Raw genomic sequence first — 21,591 nt, 5'->3', positions numbered from 1 at the left:
CAATTTTATCTGTCATTTTTGTTAACTTCATCCTAAATTTGGTGTCCTCTCTGATTAAAGTCTATGTTGTATTAAATTATACATTGTTCAAATTGTGGTTTGATGTGACTGTAAAGTTATCCAGGTACAGCTCAAGAGATATATCAAGATCTCTGTGTTTCTTTCTCTCATGTTTTGTTTTTCTCAATTCACACACATACTCAACAACAGCAACACACCAAATAATGTTCCCACCCCTCCCCACCCCCTTTAAACCCTTCAAAAGCACGTCGGCCCCTATCCGAATTAGCATAAGTCTCTGCTCAGATGCCTCTTAAGTAAGGAGCCCATCACTATGCACCTGCATGTCAATAACAGGCTCTGATGTTGTCCACCATCGACAGTCACACCATGGCCCTCTGGCTCCCTTTGTGTTGACCCCATCTTTGAACTTTATCTTGGTTGCTGGCCAGTAGTTTTCCCTTTAATTACAAGAAGGAAACTGTCAATAAAATCTGTTAAATGGGACGCAATGAGCAGCTTGAATGGGAGGGCGGCTATTTGTTCAAATTCTCCAGCGCTCAAGGTATTGACAGTTTGTTTTCTGGGGCCATATGTGACGATCAATCTCCGACTGGGCCTGGCCATGCTGAAAAATGAAAAAGCAGATTGCTCTTGCTCGCTTGTGGATGACGGCTAGCTGCATTGGCCCTAGCCTGAAGACACTGGGGGCCGTTCTGCCCAAAGTGCACCCCTGAGAGAACGAGCAAGCGCGTGACTCTTTTGATAAATTCTTTTTTAATTGATTGCACGATTAGCAGTTCATCTCATCTTGTTGACGCACACGTCGGCGTGCCAAAAGCAGGTAAAAGTGATCGATAAGTGGTAGATTTATTCATACCGATGTCGTCTTTTGTTTATGTTTGCTCCTTTTTTTACTGAAGCATACACAATGTGGCTTCCTGTAGCCTGATGCATGGGCTAAATGCTAGTCTCGGCTCTGGCTTTTTCCTCTGCTTCTCGGGTGTCATTCTCTGTATTTATCGAGACTTTCTCTCTGCGGCTTCTCTCCGCACTCTTCTCTCAGGAGAGACATGCATCATGTCCGATTTCAAAGGTGAGCTATTTTGTCACTTCTTTTTTTGGTGGAGCACAGAGTGTTTTAGACAGCTTCTAAAAAATGATACACTCCACCATTTTCTAAAGCCTGAGGTGTTGGGTATTTCCGCTCAGAGCTGATGTATTTCGCAAGTCTTTCAACAGACATAGTATTGCTTAAGCAATCAATGTCAAAGCAACATTTTTTGTCCTTTTTATTCGAAAGGTTTAGCTTTACATTGTATAAATGTGACATAAGAAAGGCAGAAAGTAAACCTGTAGCAGAGGCTAACTAGCTTGAGCTAGAGGCTGCTGTCTTTAGCATCCTTGTTAGCACACCTGCCTCCTAAGCTGGAGACATTGGTTAAAATCCCACTTGGAGGTGGTGCAAGTAAAACTGGATGAGTTTACATGGATGGACCCAGTGTCACAGATGTCAGCTAGTAAGAACTGTTTGATTAAACCTCCCACCCCTAGGCTCCATACAGTAAATGCTGCAGTCTTAGGCTGTTTCTCAATTCTAAGATTGCAGAGAATGGACTTGCATTCTCGTGGAGACCAGTCTTGCCAAGTTACCTCGAAAGAACGAACTCAGGAGACCATGAGAAGAGAGAATGTCTCCTGTGAGAAATGAGATGCTGCGTTCCTCCCGATGGTCACGAGACCTTTACGCGTCTTTACAGAAATGTATTTAATTACAGCATTTAACGATTTTCTTGTTTTTTTCCCTTTTTAATATATACTATGCATAAACACATTATAAATGTATTTTGCAAAATACAAATAAAACTAATTTTAATATGAGGTTCAGCAAAGAAACACCCTTAATGTGTTTATGCCCTCTTTAAGGTTTTCAGGGTAATGCTTACTTTTACCACCTCGTTTAGGACAACTCCTGAGACAAATAAGTTACATCTCTGAACTTTAATATCAAATCTAAATATGATGCTGCGCCCCCCACTTCCTTTATTCAGCCGCAATGACTTCTGGGACTTTTCGAGTGAGTTTTGTGTTCATGTCTGCATTGATGTGTCCTAGATATTACACATCCGGACATTTTCATGCATCTTCTTGCAGTTTTGAGTTTTGCAACTAACCTTGCCAGTTGATGATGGCGTTACACGAGAACACAAGGACGCAGGTTCGCTGAAGAACGCATATTGAGAAAAAGCCTTGCTGTCTTTTTCAGTGTGCCTGCATGGTGGTGGTGTGGTTACATTGGTGCCGTGACCCAGATTGGATTGAGATTCAGGGGAGAGAGTATAATGAATGCTAGTCAGTAAGAGTTGTATAAGTAGTCATCAGTCCTTGGTCTCAGTAGACACACTAGCAACTGATGTTAAAGGCTGGAGTATTTTGCTTTTGTTAGCATGCCCACCTGCTATCCTGGAAACCCCAATGTTGGCCACCTCATAGTGGTATGAACAGTATCTGGGGGAGGGTGGGGTTACATTGGTGCCATGACCCAGATTGAACAGAGGTTTTAGGAAAGAGTTTAACAGAGTTGTTCAAGTAAGCATCATACTTTTGGCCTCAAGACTGTCTTAGTGTTATTGTTGATCCTACTTTGATGGAACCAGATGAGCCACACATGTTTAAGTAAAGCACTACATGTTAGTCATATAAAATATGAAAATAGATCTTTTAAGGAGCATATAGTGTGTCGAAAACATGTTTTCCAGAACACTGTAATTTTTTCCGCCACCTCCAGGAGTGATGGTGAGATTGATAGAGAGGCTTGTGTGGAAAGGTGCAGGTAAGCACTTTCCTGCCAGGGATTTCTGTCGGATCACAGGTTACTTTTTAGATGGCCAAAGCTCATGTGACTGATGGACGAGACCTCGCTGTCTGAATTCTAGATTGGCTCCAGACACTGAAGGGTTAGGATATTGAACCATAGCCTGAAGCAGGCTGACGTTTGCCCCGCTGGCCAACCCAAAGGATAGGCACATTCTCTACTAATAGAGAAACCTCACGAGGTCTCGCTTTTATCAATACTTGACCATACAATTATTATTTAACGTGTATGTATCAATTGATTCGAGGCAATGCATTGATTGTGACATCTTTGCCAAAAGCCAGCGTGCATTTGGACATTCTATCCGGAGGGAACGGGATCGGATTGACACGCCACAGTAGAAAACTGAGTCGATACTGTTGGTGGAGTCAGTCTATAAAAAGCAAGTCAGACAAAGCACTTTCTTTACCATTGTGCTGTGATAAAACCATCTGAGCACTGCGTACCAGCATCCAAGGCTTGGATTAGCTGAAAAAGTGCAACTATATTAGCCAACACAGCAAAGATAGTAGCTGCCTGAGACTAATTGCATTCTCAGAGGCACGTCTGTCGCGGTGAACGGGCGTGAATGCCGTACTAACGAGAGCAAATGCAAATGCAGCCTGTTTGACATTTCTGCCAGACAATGCCAGTCAGGCTGAGGTATTGTTTCCTGACTCGAGCCTCTGTTTCTCTCGCTTAGACGACTGCCATATCAGCTCTCCTCCAAACACTGTTTCTGTCGCCCGTGCCATTCATCAGTCCCATAGAGAGGCTTGTAAACACGTGGTGAGGACAGCCTCAGCATTTAACACTCAAGTGTGCCTTTAATCACTGGAGAATGAGCTTAGGGCTGGCAAAAAAAGGATGAGTCACATTCTTTTAATCCCTTTTCTTTTGCCTAGACTTCATCCTCAGGTTTCTGTCAAACTGGAAAACGAAAAGTCCCATGCAGAGCTAGCATCCGAGAGTGTCATGGCTGTTTAAACTAAGGGGTGTCCAATTTGATGTTGGCACACTGTTAAAATAAATAATTTCATTGTTGTTGTTAATAATAATAATGCAAATAATAATGATGATAATCATTATTAAATATTTAGATTATTTTTATTTTACTTTGTAAAATTCATATTTAAAAAAATAAAAATATATAAATAATGTATCATAATTTAAAATAATATTTAGTAAGGACGTGTAATAATACAAAACATTCATAAAACATAAGTATAATCTTGTTTATAGGAATATTGCATATAACAGTTTAAAATAAACTGAAATTAAAACTGAAATTCCAAAAAATAAAAATTAACAATATTGTTTAATTAAAAAAAAAAGTTTGCCTTGGAAAGCAGATGTGATCAGAAAAAAATCTTACAAAATGTGTAAAGCCACAAATGATAACTGGTTCTCTAAAGCAGTGTTTCTCAACCATGTTCCTGTAGGACCTCCAGCTCAGCATATTTCCTATGTCTCCTTAACCAAGCACATTAGCTCATTAGCAGAGACTTAAAGACCTTAAAGGGGTGTGACAAACAAAGGAGAAATACAAAACATGCAGTGTTGGTGGTCCTCCAGGAACGTGGTTGAGAAAGACTGCTCAAAATTAACATGTCTCAGTTTTAAATATTACTAAAACTGTAGTGGTTGAAAATCATTATTGTTTTTTCCTTAGTCATTTATAAGTGTTTCTTTAAAGTTATATTTAACGTTACTTATTACTGTCCTGTTTTATTTTTTTCCAGATTCCATGCATATAGAGGATGTGGAAGCTGTGCAGAAGCTCCAGGATGTGTTGCACGAGGCCCTGCAGGACTATGAGGCAGGTCAACATGTAGAGGACCCGCGCCGGGCCGGCAAGCTGCTCATGACCCTACCACTGCTCCGGCAAACGTCCACCAAGGCAGTGCAGCACTTCTACAGCATCAAACAGGACGGCAAAGTGCCCATGCACAAACTGTTTCTGGAGCTGCTGGAGGCCAAGGTGTAACTCCGCCCCCCCCCAGCCCCGCCCCATACCCACAGAGAGCTGGAGGTGGGATGTCTCTGACTCCGCCCCTTCACCCAGCCAGACACTGACTAACTCTCTGCCGCAGATCGTGAAACACTTGTCTATAAACTTTATCAAATAATAACTAAAAACATAACCTTAACGGTACTTCTAATTACTGACAATGATGCGTAAATATAAGAATGATTTAAAATGTGATTATTGAGAAAGAAATACAAACTATGAAGTGGGAAAAAAGTGACAGCAGTGAAACCAGCCGTTGAAACTTGTTCCTCTCGAAAATCTGATGCTGAGGTTTTTCTTTTTGTGCTATTGAGACATTTTGTTGATCAAAAAAAAAAAAAACAAGTAAAATTCTGGAACCAAGAAAGACCAGCCCTGCCAAAGGAAGGAGGTCCACCTGGTGGACATCAGCAAGCGAAACTTTCCCCAAACTGTACCGTCCAGCTCCCATGTTGCTGAAGGAATCTAGGAAACCTTTACCATAAGAGCGCGGCATAGTGACTATGTGCAGCATTACATTAGCGGTCCTCGGAGCAGTTTATAGCCAAACGGAGATTGTCACGTCTTTAAAGAAGCTGCTCCTCTCTCCATTACGTAGCCATGCGGATTGATCATGTGTGTATGTGTGTGCGCGTCACTCCCGTGTCCTTTTCTTTCAAGTCTTCCAACAGTTTCATTTCGATCTTTTCAGGGAATAGCCGAAGCTTTAGTCTCTCATGCAATAGAGGAATCGCAAGTGGTCAAGGGACAGACTCATTTATTTATTTGAATTGTTTTATTCAAGTGTATTTTTACTGTACTGAAGGATGTAAATATGGAATGATCATCGAACATGATGTTTCTTCATGTAATGTTAATAATTGATCGTTATGTTTTTCTACTGACCACCGTGTTGAGCGATTTACAAAAACCATGAGAACAAAAACCTGCTATCTTCTCTAAGCAATAGATGTTTAAAAAAGTGAAGGTGTAAATGTATGCAACTTTATTTATCTTGTTTTGTTTTGTTTTTATTAGTGCCACATTTACTTGGGAAAAAAAAGACTTTCCAAAAGCTTTCGCTTTTCTGTCTGTGCTTGTCATAAGACGATAGATTACATACATGATATGGCCAGAAGGACCATAACCATTATCTCAAGCCAATTATATATGCATATATATATATTAACTTCAGCCTCGAAATTCTATTTGAACTTTGTTAAGCAAAATAGCACTTAGGGAAGACGGAGCAAAACATTGTAGGTTTAGTTTCACGACGGTCCTAATTTTTCCAAGGAACAGCGGCAGAGATATCATACGCGTGATGTAATCTTCTTCCAGATGACATTTTTAGCAGAGAGGCTCAAGTATCGAAGCAAACGATCCACAGCCTTCATCACAAATATGTCAGTATTAGTACGGGGTATTTTCTGAATATTATTAAGCATTGTATATTGTAAATTAACAGATTATAAATCTAACCTAAGACATTTTATTGGAACAGATCAGAGAAAAAAAGAATGAAAAAAATGTAGTTCAGCTTCTTGGTGTTTCATGTCTGCTGTGTTTTTTCTGAAACATCTGTTTTTCCCCCCTTTCCTCTGTCACGCACTAAAGATGTAGCGTCTTCCTGTTCAGTATGCGTTTGTTTGTTTATTTGTTTATTTATTTATTTTCTTCTTGTTTTTTGCTTTCGTTTTTTTAGACACAGGGTAGAATTAGAGACAATACTGGATGTATGAATCCTCAGGAGCAAGATGATGGGTTCTCAAATAACCTTCCAAAAAAAGACTCTTCCTAGTTACCGCTAGATCAACCGATCCATGATCAATATAATCAATGCTGATATATAAGTCAATATTTAAAAGGAGGTGCATTATATGTACAAGAGACCATCTGTGTAACTCCTATCTTGTAGACTAACACTGTATACCATAGGTTACAATGCTTTGAAGTTTTTTTTCTTTCTTTCTTCTTTCCCCTCTTTTTTTCCTTCTCTTAACAAAATGCTGTATATATATAAGGCCTTCATGCTGAACTCCATTGGTATATATCTTGACTATAAGGTTGCAAAGGGAAGAAACATTTTTGTTTGTTTTGGTGTAAGATCGTTTTTTCGAAACTATCACTTTGACTTTGTGTGCTTAATAAAAATGACGAAAAAAACGAAAGAACAGATCATTTTTTAAAACAAACGGGAAGGGTTTTTTTAGTTGCTTTTTCCTCAGTCTTGTTCTATGAAAACACTGTATCTATCATTAGCTATTCAAAACTCTTAATAGAAAGGTTCGTGTAACGTGACTAGATCTTCTCGCTCATGGCAACTCATCAGATGGTCAAACATGGGGTTTTCGGGGGGTCTTGCTGTTGAGAAGATGTTGGCACTTTGAATTCTTTACCACGCGATCAACTCCTGGCAGAGGAGGTGCTGTTTTTAGTTCTTTTTTCGTGTTGTCCTTACTCTGAGGTGATCGTGAGAGAAAACAAAGCAATGTGAAACTAGATATGCTTCTAATTGAGTTCAGTTTTATAAAATTTCACGGGGAAAATAAAAGACAGCTTCTGATCTACTCTGTCTTTCAGATATGCATTTTTTCCGAGTTGCTTTTAGTGCACAAAATGAAGAAGCCAATTTTATGACAAGTACCTAACGGTGTAATTTTGGACGAAATGGTACACAGACCTCAAGAACTACGATTTTACTGTCTTTTAATGCTCATTTATGCAGCTTAGAATCCGATGTGTAAGTTACCAGTACCTGCAGTTCCTTTTTTTAGAGATATTTTCTTATTTAAAGCAATATTGATGGTACGACGTGCAGTTGTTGTACAATACGATTCGATTAGTGATCAGAAGTTGTACTGTATCTATTGGACTGTTTTGCAAATTCTAGGATTAACGAGGATCAAATGTACAAAGAACTGCTATTTTTCAATGCTGAAAAGGTTCTAGGTGTTGTATTTATTCATGCATCGACGCGTCTGCCAAACGCATCTAGGCTTTCTGGCAGAAAACAGTAACGGAAAAAGGAGGAGATCCAGAAAAAAAAAGAAAGGGGAAAGAGTGAAAGAGCATTCGAGAAGCTTCTATGATCAATATGATAACGATATATTTCAACCCAGGAGTTGCTGAAACAACCTGTAGTGAGAATCATGTCTGTAGTTTTTAGATGTGCTCCACATCGGTAAAACTATTAACTGTATATTTTTGTGATGTGCATCATTACAAGTGTGCTCCAAACAAATATGTCCATTTGTGTAAATGTATTTATTTTACATTGTATATATTGTTCAATGCAAAAAGAGAGACCTATGATTCTGTAACTACGATCAGTTCAGATGTGTAACTCCAATTATGCCTTTCAGGATAATAGTAGAGCAATATTAAACATGCTTCCAGTTTTGACTCAGGCTGTGCTTTCCTGTGTGACAAACTGTTTTCAGTCTTAATGCTTTTAGTTCATTAGTACAATACTATTTGTCTTTAATTGTGTGTGTGTGTGTGTGTGTGTGTGTGTGTGCGTGTGTGTGTGTGTGTGTGTGTGTGTGTGTATATACATATATATAAGGATTCATTAAGGGATTATTACATAAAGACTGACTTAATGTTAAAAAAAGGTATTCACAGAATCCCAAAGAAGTAATATCTGCTTTGATTTTAAATTAAATTAAAAAAATATATATATTTTTGGTAAAAACAAAATAAAATAAACATCTTTAAATCTAATAAGTGTGGAGCAGTGGGTAGCGCTGTTGCCTCTCAGCAAGAAGGTAACTGGTTAGAGCCCCGGCTGGGTCAGTTGGCATTTCTGTGTGAAGTTTGCATGTTCTCCGGGTGCTCCGGTTTCCCCCACAGTACAAAGACATGCACTATTTGTGAAATGGGTAAGCTAAATTGTCCGTAGTATGAGTGTGAATGGAAGTGTATGGGTGTTTCCCAGAGATGTGTTGCAGCTGGAAGGGCATCTGCTGCGTAAAACATATTTTGGATAAGTTGCCGGTTCATTCCGTTGTGGCAACCCCAGATTCATAAAGGGATTAAGCCGGAAAAAAAAACATTGAATGAATTTAATAAAATATAATAATAACACAATAAATCACAAATATCACTGGTTGTGCAATGGCTGATGAAAATTCAGCTTTGCCATCATAAATTACATTAAAGTATTATTTATAATAGTATTATAACTGCATTATATATATATATATATATATATATATATATATATATATATATATATATATATATATATATATATATATATGTAATAAAAACTAATTACCTTGTTTGAATGCATTTTGGTCTATTAAAAGCAGCATTAAACACATGATTACAAATTATTATTTTAAAAATATTGGCCAAAATATTGAAACAGTAGGCTACAAATGAAACATTGAGGTTTAACTGACATTTCGGTTCTTCAAAGAAGTTACGTGAGAGTTTTCAAGCTGACACAAACTGTAAACCAGAAACTATATTTTGGTCCAAACAAGTAGCCTCAAAAACATAGTAATGCTGTTGTGCTTCATAACATATAAATGTAGATAAACACAATATTCTCGTATTGAGTCATAAAACCGTCTGCTCGCCTACTTGACTTGTTTTTCCTCCTCTCGTGAGCAGCCTGTTATTCCCCCTTTGCTGGCGTCTTCACGCAGCCACTCTTCATTGTGTCGCGGTCACAATATTATTGCGTCGGAAAGGGGAAGAAAAATGGTGGACGAGCAGAAAGTTCTTGACATCTTGATGCAGCGGTTGAGGCTTGTCCACTCAGAGGGTAATCAGCCGCTGTGTCCTGAGGCTTTACAGCAGACACATTGATGTAAGACAACTGTCCCAACATCAGCAGAGCCTCGCGGTCTGCGCACATTCACATAACAGCTACAAGAGCTTTTACAATGCTCAAACAGACAACGTCATGTTATTTATATCTTACTGTTTACATAAGACTGTTCAGTACTGTTCATGGAGGTTGTGTGGAGTGAGTTTATTTTTTTGCCGCACGGATGCATTTTAACGTCATTTGGGCAAGTAAGTAATTCAACTTTAAAAGTAAAATTAGTCATGACTTGTGTGTAAAGTCACATGACGCACACGACAGTTTACATCCTGCTTGCGTCAAAAGATTCATTCACTTAGTCTCTTATTTATCATCAGGGGAATGAACGCCTGCATCAGAAGATGTGCTCTACAAACATGAGTTCTACAAAAAGGTGTTTGTTATTTATTATAGTTTGAGAATTATGATCATGCATATTTTTTTTGTAAGAAGTGTCATTTTTTAACGATCATGATTGTGACCAGAAGTGGAGCAAAGTGTTTAAATTGTAAATTGGACTAATATAAGAATTTGCATGAATTCTAACTATGCTGTGTCCCACTGGTCGCTAATATGCAGAGTATCAAATCTTATATTTTACTAATTTAACTAACATTATTTCAAAATAGGGTCTAAGGGGTAAAATGCATGAACTGAAACTGCAAGTAATACAATTGGGATTAAACTGCTTAATACGATTTTTCTAAGAAATAGGCAAGGATACATTTGTTTTCCTCCATTATTCCTATTAACTTCTCGACAACAAAGCACTTGAACGTGGGAAGCTCATAATCAGCGGTGCATTTAACTATTAAGCAAGATAAGCAGCCGCTTAGGACCCCAGGAAATCTTAGGGCCTTCAAATAAATGTCTAGAGGTATAAATTATACCTATAAATACATATAACTTATATAACATAATTTTCTATCAAATTTTGTACAGTGTCTAAAATTGAAGACAAGTATTACATCTGCGCAAATCATACCTGCCAACACTCCTGTTTTTCCCAGGAGTCTCCTGTATTTCAGACCCATTTTCCGCCACCCTCTTGTTTTGTTATTTCTCCCGGAAACTAAGCTGTCTTCTTTCTGGTACAGTCGTTAACACCCCCGGGTCACCGAATTCGGTTTAGTATCTTATCGCAGCCCCCACCTGAAACCAGCTTACTTACCTGGTTTTCAGCTGTTTTTTTTAGACACCTCACCGCCGACACCAAGCCACCATATCCCCCCACCCTCAATCTTGTACCAGTCCAGCAGTCAACATAATAATATATATATATATATATATATATATATATATATATATATATATATATATATATATATATATATATATATATATATATATACACACACACACACATATATATATATATATATATATATATATATATATATATATATATATTTAAAAACAAAATAGTTCATTTATTATTTTTAGTTGTGAATTCATTTTAAGAAAACAAATAATTTCAAAAGTTTCACACATTGCTATACATATTATTATTTTCCATTAAGATAAAATGAAGAAAATGAGATTGAGTGATATAAGAAAAAAACAGCAACATAAATTAAAAACAAAGTACAACAAGTGCATTTCTAAACGTTTGGGCCCCATGACTGAAATTGCCCCCAAATCACTCAATCCACCTCTGCTCATAATCACAAGTGCAAAGCAGGAAAATGAGTGTCAGTGTCGTTTAACCTGTAAAAAAAAAAGTATTTGTTTTCTAATTATTTTAATGTGTTATCATTAAAGTGCTTGTAGCACATATGGGATCTACTCAAATGTTTTGCACGTTTACTTCCAGAAAGCAAAAAAAAAAAAAAAAAGTGTAAAGTGTATGGAGGCTAGAATAAAAGATTACTATATAGCAGGATAGCTGTGTGTGTAAAATCATCTGCCGCTAATATGTATCATATAATGTAGGGAGACATTTAATGTTCTGTAGCAAAAGCGTTTAAGGCTTTAAAACAGAGAGCAGTGACCTGCAGGCAAATATTTTTCAAGAAGATGACATCATAAGATATTACTTAAAGAAGGCCCCGTCGGCAGAGAGATTTTCCCCCCACTTTTTTTCTTTCTTTTTTTTTATTATTTGCGCTGCGGCACATACATTTTACTCATCGACTTCGGAGTTCATTTATTTTATTTTATCTTTACGCCATTGATTCATTATTATGATACAATAAAAGCTACTTGAGCATTTCAGCTGCCAAGTACCGTTATCATTAACCTTGCGAGACGCTAAAAGTGCTCCATGGCATTTGTAATGGCTCTTTTAACTCTTTCCACTCTCTCATGTTAACACGGCTGCAACGTGGAGCTGCTGTAATTGGGTTTTCACTGAGCTTGGACCCTCATCAGAGAAGGCCCTGCTATAACATAAGCTCAGGTATAGGCACGAGGATATGCCCGACTATTTGTATTTCTCCATTATGTCAATTTATGGATCATCCCGTCGGTGCAATTTGGAACCGAAGCGGGAAAGTGTCTTATAGTCCAATTGGGAATTTTGATGTTCCCCATAAAGCTTTAGTTCAAAGTTAAGCTCATTTTAGATTAATTGATCTATTCTAGACATATTAGTTAAACTGCTGATCTTGATAAGTCTGTTTGAAATGACCTCTGTCCTGCTCACATCCGTTTAATAGTTTCTGGTGACTGTGTTAACTGACATTGGAGGGGGAAAAAGGCATGGCCAAGTTATACAGTCAGGGATGACACGCAGATATTTATTTTATTATTACTTTTTATTTTATGACTCCATCAGAAATAAAAACCAAAAACATTAAATATATGTATATATATATATATATATATATATATATATATATATATATATATATATATATATATATATATATATATATATATATATATATATATATATATATATATATATATATATAAATTAAGAAAACTTTGCAATTTGTTGACCAACCAAACTAAATGAACTACAAGTTTATGTAAAGGGTATTTCACTTCAAAGTATTTCATTGATTACTTATCATTTTATCCTTGAGTCTTCCAAACTGATAAGAAATTAGTTTATCTTCACATATACACATTGATGGAAAAACATAAAGAGAGGGCTGTTGCACAAAATGAGTTAAACAAACTTTGGCCTGCAGAGTAAGTTTCAGGTTAACAAAAACAAACCAAAACCAAATGAAATATTTTGACTCAAAAAATGCTTTCCGAAGGCTTTAATTTAGGAGGAAAAAAGGACAAATGGAAACTGGAAGTTGCATCAGATATATCACAGCTAATTGGCTAGTTTTGATTTATGAGCCAATAGTTGAACTTGCTCCAGAGTCGGTTAGTCATGTAGCGGAAGTTACCATGTTGAAGAAACTTAATAAAAACCAGCCCAACTTCTTGAGCCTAAAAACTTAAAATCCCAAACCATTTTTTTTTTGCAGCAGGCCTCAGAACCTCAACATTTAAGGCACCTAACAAACAAACAAAGTAAATTGACTCAAAAATAGACTTTCTAGAGTTCATACTTAGCTGATGATTTATCATAAGCTTGTTTGGCATGCTGTCCCAGGAGAGAGCCCTGAGCTCAAGGGATCATCGAGCCCAGAGCTTCCTCCCATTTGCTGAGCAAGAGGGGAGATTGAGCTCAGGGTAGATCTCAGAAACAGAGAACCCTGGGGGAACCCACACCAAAACGGGGTAAACATACAAACTCTGCACAGAAACACACCGGGCCAATTGAGAGCCACTTGGACTCCAATGAGGGGGAGCTTGAGCTCTAACTCCTCCTCCTATAAGCTGTTTTAATGCGTACACCCACGCCACCCCTAACCCTAACCCCCAGTGACATCACTTGTAGAATAAGTGCAAGGAAGGAGGAGCTGAAGCTCAAGCTCCCCCTTGCAGGAGCTCATCTCTGCCCAAGTGGATCTGCAGTGAGTACCACTTGGGCCGGTAAGGACCAGAGCCGGTGGTGTTCTTGCTGTTGGAGCAAAAGTGCTAACCACTTGGTCGCCGTGCCACCCAATCGAGCAAAAAAAGATTAATCGAAACAGATGAGTGGCTTAATTACATCAGATATGGCATGATATTTTTCACAGGTTTTGATTCACAATAAGGTTAGCCATGTACAGTAGGGAAAGTTACCATGGCGAAGGTACCTAATCAAAAGTTTTGAGTGGGCTCAAACTAACACAAACTTACCTGGAAAAATCACAGACTGGCTTTGTGCAGCAGGCCTTAGAAACTCAAACAAGGCACAAAATCAAACTCATTGATTCTTGCGGTAGCTCAAATTTGTCATGTTACATGTACCTCATTCTCACACATCTAAAATGGTGTGCAGTTGTGTTGTTTTAGTTCTTTTTACCATTTTTTTAAAAGTATTCATGGACTGATTGAGGGTGATAATGGTCAAGATGACTATTATATGGTTTTTAATCTATCCAGACTCAGTTTACACCAGCATAGGAATCCTTGTAATTCTCCATCATCTCAAGTCTATTTCCTCTTTAAGAAAGGGATACAACCAAACTGACAGTCAGGTGTTGGGCATTGTCAGGTCGTCAGTGAGTGTCTGTTGATCTAAATTGTTTGGTGTGTTTCACATGTTGCCTTTTGTCATGGACAAGTTGGAGTGAGTTTTTCCAATTCGATATACAGAATCAGCATAGGCCATAGGTGAAAGGCTGTTCAGTGTTCAGCTACGAATCACTGTGAAAGAACAAAACCTGAAAAAATAGTGATGAAACTAAGCAAACAAGAGGGAACACAAAGACATCGCCATTTATTTTGTTGTATTAGGTAAATATTTTAAAACTATATGGATTATCAGATATATTTGCACAAGTAAATCCCCTTGTGAGGAGTGAGAAGTTCTGAGAAAATGGTATGTAAACACTGCTAATTTACGTTTTGTTTGTGTGCAGCACTAGCTTCGGGTTCCTTTTATCGAATGACAGCAAAGACTACTGGCAGGTATGGAGAGGTACATCCTCTAATGCAGGCACAGAACTACATTTTCCTTTTAGTCAGCTGTCATCTGTTTGGTGTGTTCATGTGCAGTTTTTTTCATCTATACACGACAGCACATCACCAGACCAGACGCAAAAACACATTCACTTTACATTGCTGCTAGTTCTTTGACAATGACTTGGTATGTCCCGTGCTTTAGGTTAACTCAGATCAAATGTTAACTTTGCTAAAAGACTCAAGGATCCTGTGACTTTAGTTCTCTTTATCATTTGTAATTGATTTATTGATTTGCTTTTTCATTAGTATAAGGATGATGATTTTATATGGCTCTTGGTCTATCCAAAGTTTGTCTTCAACTGCAGATTTTGAAGATGCGAGTGCAGCAAAACACCAACTTTTCCTGGTCATTTCACGCGCCAAGCTGTTGTGTCTCCTGAGCTGCCCTATATGTTTTTTTAGTGTCCCCGACGTGCCATGGGATCAGAGTGGGACTGGTGGCACGGGTGTGCTTGGCGTCATCTGTGAAGTGCTAATGTGTGCAGTTGGGCCCTGATGGCTTTTTGTCAGTGAGTCCACCCAATTTATTTCTCAGTGTGAGAGCAGGGTCTCTCTCCTGGGTTTCGGTGTGCTGATGGCCTGGGCCACACTGTGGTAATGGCCTTTCACAGGTCTCCTGCTCCCTCGACACCGGTTATGTCTCTGTGAGGGACATCACAGGGGCCTGATATGTGTGTGTAGAAAGAGAGAAGGAAGGGTGTAGATCCGATTCCTGACAACGTGCAAAGAAGGCAACTTTGGGGTTGTCTCTCTTGAGACCCTGTTTGCCCCTCGATGCAAAAAGCTACCCTGTGGTTTCTTAAGTCATGAGTCTTTGGAGAGAGTTCATGAGGTGGTTAATCAAACTTGTTTTATTATTTAATTTTATTTATACTTTTTAAAATGTTATCTTTAATTGTTTCATTAATTGTCTGTAAATAATTTATTTGTCTGTATTATTTTGATAGTATTATAAGTAGATAAAATCCAAACATTCAGACATATGTCAGGAACGGGAATATTTTATATAATATTTATTGATTGATTGTATAGATTTGCCACAATTTCTTGTTTATGTGTGTGTACCCTATTATAGATATGCATTAAATAGAGTGATGTTCTGATGGGGTTAAAATAATCTTATACAGTATATTATACTATATTTTATACAACGCTTCTGACTGGCTCTTGAATCTAATTGACTGATAGCTATGAAATATTCTGCCAGTAACAGCACTTGTCCAGCCTCTTAACTCTTTACCCTTGAGTATTACTCCACCCCCATATAGCGATAATTAGAGGACACTCTACAGTTTGACAAATATTGCTGCTGTTGGACAACATTATGGACTTTTGAGGCTTTTTTAGTCGAGAATGTAGTTATTTAGATTGCAACTATACAGTTTATTTATAAGGATAGTGCCTATTGTGAAATTTTTATAATTTCTGAGAGCCTGTTTTTGAGCAAAGACGGTTGACGATCATCTACAGGATGGCGACAGAGACTGCATAATAAGCCCTGAGAGAAAAACAGCATAATTTCAAACGACAGCGGATCAAATCATGATTAAACAGCTCAATGACTTCAATCTCTCTCTTTTGTATGTTGTAGTGCTGTATTTATACCCCAGTAATTTTGTAATCTTCCGATTGCAACAGAGAAATACTGGGAAATCTCTGTAGACTGGTGGCATTTCATGCTGTTCAGCTTATAATCTTAAAATGTTAGAAAAATCATCTGTTTTGTCATCACTTTAGACATTACACTAAAAAATTGTTTAAATACTAGCTTAAGCATAAGTGAAGGAATGGCGGAAGTATAGTTCTTCTTTCAAACGAGTTTTGGAGGTCTCCGTATTTGATTTTATTTGTTATACACACGATTATGCTGTCAAATTATTGTATAAACACAATATCCCACTTCTAGCAGTGCAATGTAGCTGTGCATCTTTATTGGTGGGACACTAAGGCACTCAGCCTGCCCCTCGGGCCAACGCACGCCTGCCACCAGTGCCGATATACAGTCACATCACACTGCTACTCGTGTATTATTGCTCTTATATTATATTATATTATATTATATTATATTATATTATATTATATTATATTATGTTATATTATATTATATTATATTTGTAGCATTCTAATGAGCAGTGTTGGGGAAAGTCATTTTTGAAAGTAATGCATTACAATATTTAGTTACTCTTCAAAAAAGTAAATAATTGCGTTACTTGGTTACTTTTTATGGTAAGTAATTGGTTACTTTACAGTACTTTTTAGTTACATTTGCATTACATTTTTTACCTGACTGAGGCTTGATTTGACCAGTCTTGTTTCTTTTTTTATAGAGGAGCTCTGGAAATAACAATGCACTGTATAACCTACACCATATATATATTTAGGATAATGTTGAGAACTTCCTGATGGCTATACATGCCGTATATACAAATGATGAAAGTTTAAAGCAATGTCTTGGCAGCTTTTGTACCTATTGTCTTATTAATTAAGTAAAATCACTGTCCATTGAGACAATACCCTTTTCCTTTTCCTGTATGTGTTCAAAATAATGAGAATACCTCCATCGCAGAAATGTAAGGCTGTGGCCTGCCATCTTGGTTTCTGTCTGTTACCACGGGGAGTGTATGCTCTCATTGAGTGCGTGATTCAAAGCGACTGTTCATTTTAATTCAGTTTATATTTTAAAAGCTAATTCATTAAACTAGAAAGTAGCTTGCATTACATTTTCAAAAAAGTAACTCAAATATTATTACTTAATTTCAAAAGTAATGCTTTACTTTTCTTGTTACTTAGAAAGGTAATATTATTATGTAACCTGCGTTACTTGTGATGAATCACCCCAACTCTGCTGATGAATTTAACACATTCTACAATGGCAAAACTATTTAAAAATCATTTACTTTAAAGTAATTTTTGGATGAACTGTACCTTTGAAACATTAAAATGCGATTTTATTTTCACAGCCATTGTTTTTGCTTTAACAGCAGAGTAGGTAAAACATGACTTCTTAGTCGTGTGAAACTATCAGAAATTCCAATATTAGTGTCTCAGTCATCTTTATCTTATTAGCAAAGTGGGTAAGTTCCCATCTAAAGGCTCCTTTTACTCCTTTCTTCACGCACCACGTCTCCACATTTCTACTGAGGCAGATAATGACTCATCTCCAGCAGAAGAGCCTTTTTCAATTTTAGAACTACTTAACACTAAATGTAACTGGTAGATCACTCAAAAGCAATTAATTGTCGTCCCTGTAAAAGGCAAGTTCACCATCTCCTTAATACACGGGATAAAATGGATCAGACGGCATCAGGCTCAATGAGAGCATTAGCAGGTCACACTTGCACGTTTATTTGCACTTAAATGTTTTACTCCACATTCGATGAACCATTAATTCGGTTAGTGCACTTTTATAAATAGTTTGGGGTGTCATCTGGCTTTGAATTAGTAGCACTTGAGAACTCTTTAGGGAAGGCCTTCATAAAATAGCATAAAGGACAATAAATAACTAACGTGTGGACTCATTTAGAAAGTTCTTGATGCGAATCATAGAACAAGCACAATTTGAACCATGGCTCACAAAATAATGTGCCAGTGCTGACATTTGTGCAACCTGCTTTTTGCAGGTTTTTCAGCAGTTTCAAGGTAAAATGTTTAATATAGCACATTTATATTTAGGAATGTGACAGTGATTATGTTTTATTATTTTGGCCAGTGTTGGGAAGCTACTCTGAAACTGTAGCTTGATAAGCTACAAGTATAAGGAAAAGTAGTGTCCATTTACACTTCAAATTAGCTAGCTACACAAGTTATTTCTTAAAAGTAGATAAATGTTATTTAAAGTCAAATATTTGATACTTAAAACAGTGTAATATGCAATTATGTTGTCAAAGCTTAATGACATATGACAGTTTTCAAATTTATCAAAGTACAAAAATATAGCATTACAATAACAAAATAATCAACTTTATTTTTATTTTATATTATTAAGGACAATAGTAGCATATCTATCTATCTATCTATCTATCTATCTATCTATCTATCTATCTATCTATCTATCTATCTATCTATCTATCTATCTATCTATCTATCTATCTATCTATCTATCTATCTGTATATACATGAGTAATATAACACGAGTAGCAGTGTGATATGGCTGTATATCAACACTGGCAGGAGGCATGCGTTGGCTTGATATACAGCCATATCACACTGCTTGTGTGATATTGTGTTTATGCAACAGTTTGATGGCATAACTGTGTGTATGAAAATGGAAATCAAATACGGAGAGTCTAAAAACCATTTTGTACGAAGAACTACTTTCTTCCGACACTTAATCACATCTGCAGCTGACGTCAGAACATCAAACACCGTTGCCAGTTCACAAACATCACTTTAGAGCTAGTATTTGAATGATTCTCTGGCGTAATATCAGGCGGTGACAAAACAGGTAATTGTTGCTCACATTACAAGATTATACGGCTGAACGGCATGAAATGCCATCAGTCTACAGAGATTTTTTCAGTATTTATCTGTTGCAATTGGAATATTACAATAATTAACCCCGACAAGCCAAAGTAAAGCAAACACTACCAGTTTCTGTGGTATAAATACAGCACTAAAAATAAACTGTATAGTTGCATTCTAAATAACTACACTCTTGACTAAAAAGCCTAAAAAGTTCATCATGTTGCCCAACAGCAGCGATATTTGTCAAACTGTAGAGTGTCCTCTGCTTTTCGCTGTATGCTGGCGGAGTAATACACAAGAGTGAAGAGGCTGAACAAGGCTCAGCTGATCAGATTCAAGAACCAGACAGAACTGCTGTTTTTATATGTATATGGATAAATGTATATATCTTTTTTTTTTTTTTTTTGCTACTGTACCATACCAGGTGAGCTACAGAGGACATTTAGATGTTGAAACAAAACATATACTGTATATTAAGATAGATGTTATGTAAATGTTTTAATGTAGTATTCAATAGGTAAAGTTGTATGGTAAAGGTGTTTTGCATATTATATATTATTTACGCTGAATGAGTCGATGTCAATTGATAATCTTGTCTGTAGTCATCTGTTTTGTGAAAAATAGTGAGAGTTGGAGCTTTACTGTCTTTGCTGTTTTTTTTTTCAGGTCAAATCTCCAGTAATCTCTGGTTTGCCACTTTTTTCTCCATTGAGCATGGGTAATAAAATAATTTTTCCTACAAAAAAAAAACAACAAAAAATCACAATTTAAAATGACATTTTCTGCTTAAGTCTTTTTTTCATTGATAATATAATTACTTCTGTCAGGTTTCTTATTTCCTTCTATATTTTCTTTTCTTCTATCTTATTGCCTTATAATTCGGTCCATGCTTTGAACCAGCGCTAGTGTTTGTGTGTGCTGAAATCTCACCCCCCTGTGGCATAGTGAGCTGACTGACTGTGTGTGTGTGTGTGTGTGTGTGTGTGTGTGTGTGTGTGTGTGTGTGTGTGTGCGCGTGTGTGTGCGTACCTGTGTTTGTGTGTGGCAACCGAACACTCCAGAGCCCATTGTGACTTGACTTCCCAGTGATCTCCAGTTCCTACTCAGAGCCAGCATGGGGTGTCTGGAGTGTCACATCTGACAACTCAATATACAGCCATGTCTCTACACAGGAGAGGAGCAATCTGAGAGATGATGCACTGGCACAGTCCCTCTATGTCCATCTTTTTCACTGACAGCAACAGGGATTCCAAGCACTACAGCGCTCTCCAAATGCACATCGCCTATATTTTCTGCTTCAACTGTACTTCCTGTTGCAGCTTGTATATACAGTTGTGACATGTGTCTTTCCGAGTTATTTAGATTTACAGTAGATGGGCTGATATATAAAAAGTTATTACAAATAAAAAAGCAAGGTAGGAAATATGCTGTAAAATATCCAGCTTGAAAAAAAAAGTTGAAATTACTTTGTTGTTGATTTGGCAAAAATCAGTAAAAATGTCTGTACAACTACATTTAATGTTCACTTAAATATTAGTTTTGTGAGCAAAACTTTGCCAGTTCACCCAAAAAAGCTTCTGCCCACTTGTTACTTTAAATTGAGTTAAGTTGTGGTTAAGCTGTGGTCACAGTTTGAGCTTGCAAAATTCTGTAGTACGGCACTGCGAAAAGGGGCGGGATTAAACAAGATGATTAGACATTTAAAAAAGCGAGCGATTGGTTCATATTTTAAATTTTGGTCCAGAGCAGTCATGTTTTGATCCTCGATTGGTCTCCTGTAGTCAAGTGATGCGATTTCGCAGGTCAGAGTTCACCAAGCTTGAACTTTCCAATGCAGTGAAGTTGAACTGCGAAACTTTTCGCACGAGCTTGCATTTCCTGTCTGACGCATAGCGTGCGTATGAATGGAAGTCTATGGAGAGAAAAGTGCAGTGTGACCGCAGCTTTAACCTCAGATCTCAATCTTAAATTGAGTTAATCTGGTTCCTCCTGATTACACACACAATGGAAGCTCATGATTGACTGATTACTAGGAATATAAAGACACCTGATTCTTACAGACTCTTTGCTGAGTCTTGTTTTTCCCATGTAAAGCATTACAAAGTGTTTTTCCCTGTTTGTCCCGCCATGTTTTGATCCTTGTTTTTAATTTTGTGTCTAATAAATGTTTTGTTAACAATTGTTTCTGTTTTTTTTTTTTTTTTCAATTGACCTTTGTTTGTTTGTTCTGATAATGTATCATTTCTTAGTACCAATTTCCAAAAGAGTTTTTTGTTCACTCAACTTCAGACATTTTATGTCAGTGCAACTGATGTTTTCAAAAGTTAAACAAGAAAAAACGAAAGAAAATAAGAATTATGTTTTTTGGTTCACTCAACTTCAGGCATGCCAGTTCTGCAGACAAAAATGTTTAGTTGGTACAACTTAAAGTTTTGTTACAATTTTTTT

General features: G+C 37.1%; 1 protein-coding gene and 1 long non-coding RNA gene across 26 annotated transcripts in view; both read left to right on the top strand.

The window, feature by feature from the left end:
• The window catches only part of esrrga (estrogen-related receptor gamma a), a 254,433-nt gene extending 246,184 nt beyond the window's left edge, over nt 1-8,249 (top strand). For 21 of the 22 annotated variants that reach the window (XM_087288849.1, XM_087288844.1, XM_087288837.1 and 18 more), the window contains one exon: nt 4,597-8,249. In XM_087288849.1, coding sequence (XP_087144975.1) covers nt 4,597-4,841 — 245 coding nt within the window. In that variant the 3' untranslated portion in view covers nt 4,842-8,249. 22 annotated transcript variants of the gene reach the window in all.
• A 1,069-nt stretch (nt 8,250-9,318) lies between these two features.
• Nucleotides 9,319-21,324, top strand: LOC141378602 (uncharacterized). 4 transcript variants are annotated; one of them, XR_015513475.1, is made up of 5 exons: nt 9,505-9,875; nt 10,002-10,057; nt 14,577-14,625; nt 19,810-19,861; nt 20,205-21,324. It is a non-coding gene; the product is annotated as an uncharacterized LOC141378602 (long non-coding RNA). The 4 variants fall into 4 exon arrangements; XR_015513474.1 differs by having other exon boundaries at nt 14,577-14,635; XR_015513476.1 differs by lacking the exon at nt 14,577-14,625 and having other exon boundaries at nt 9,319-9,875.
• The last annotated feature ends 267 nt before the right edge of the window (nt 21,325-21,591 follow it).

Source organism: Danio rerio, chromosome 17, assembly GCF_052040795.2.
Source record: "Danio rerio strain M-AB ecotype USA chromosome 17, GRCz13ab, whole genome shotgun sequence".
Classification (NCBI taxonomy): Eukaryota; Metazoa; Chordata; class Actinopteri; order Cypriniformes; family Danionidae; genus Danio; species Danio rerio.
Note: the sequence above shows the minus strand (reverse complement) of the source record. Positions and strands in the feature narration are given on the sequence as shown.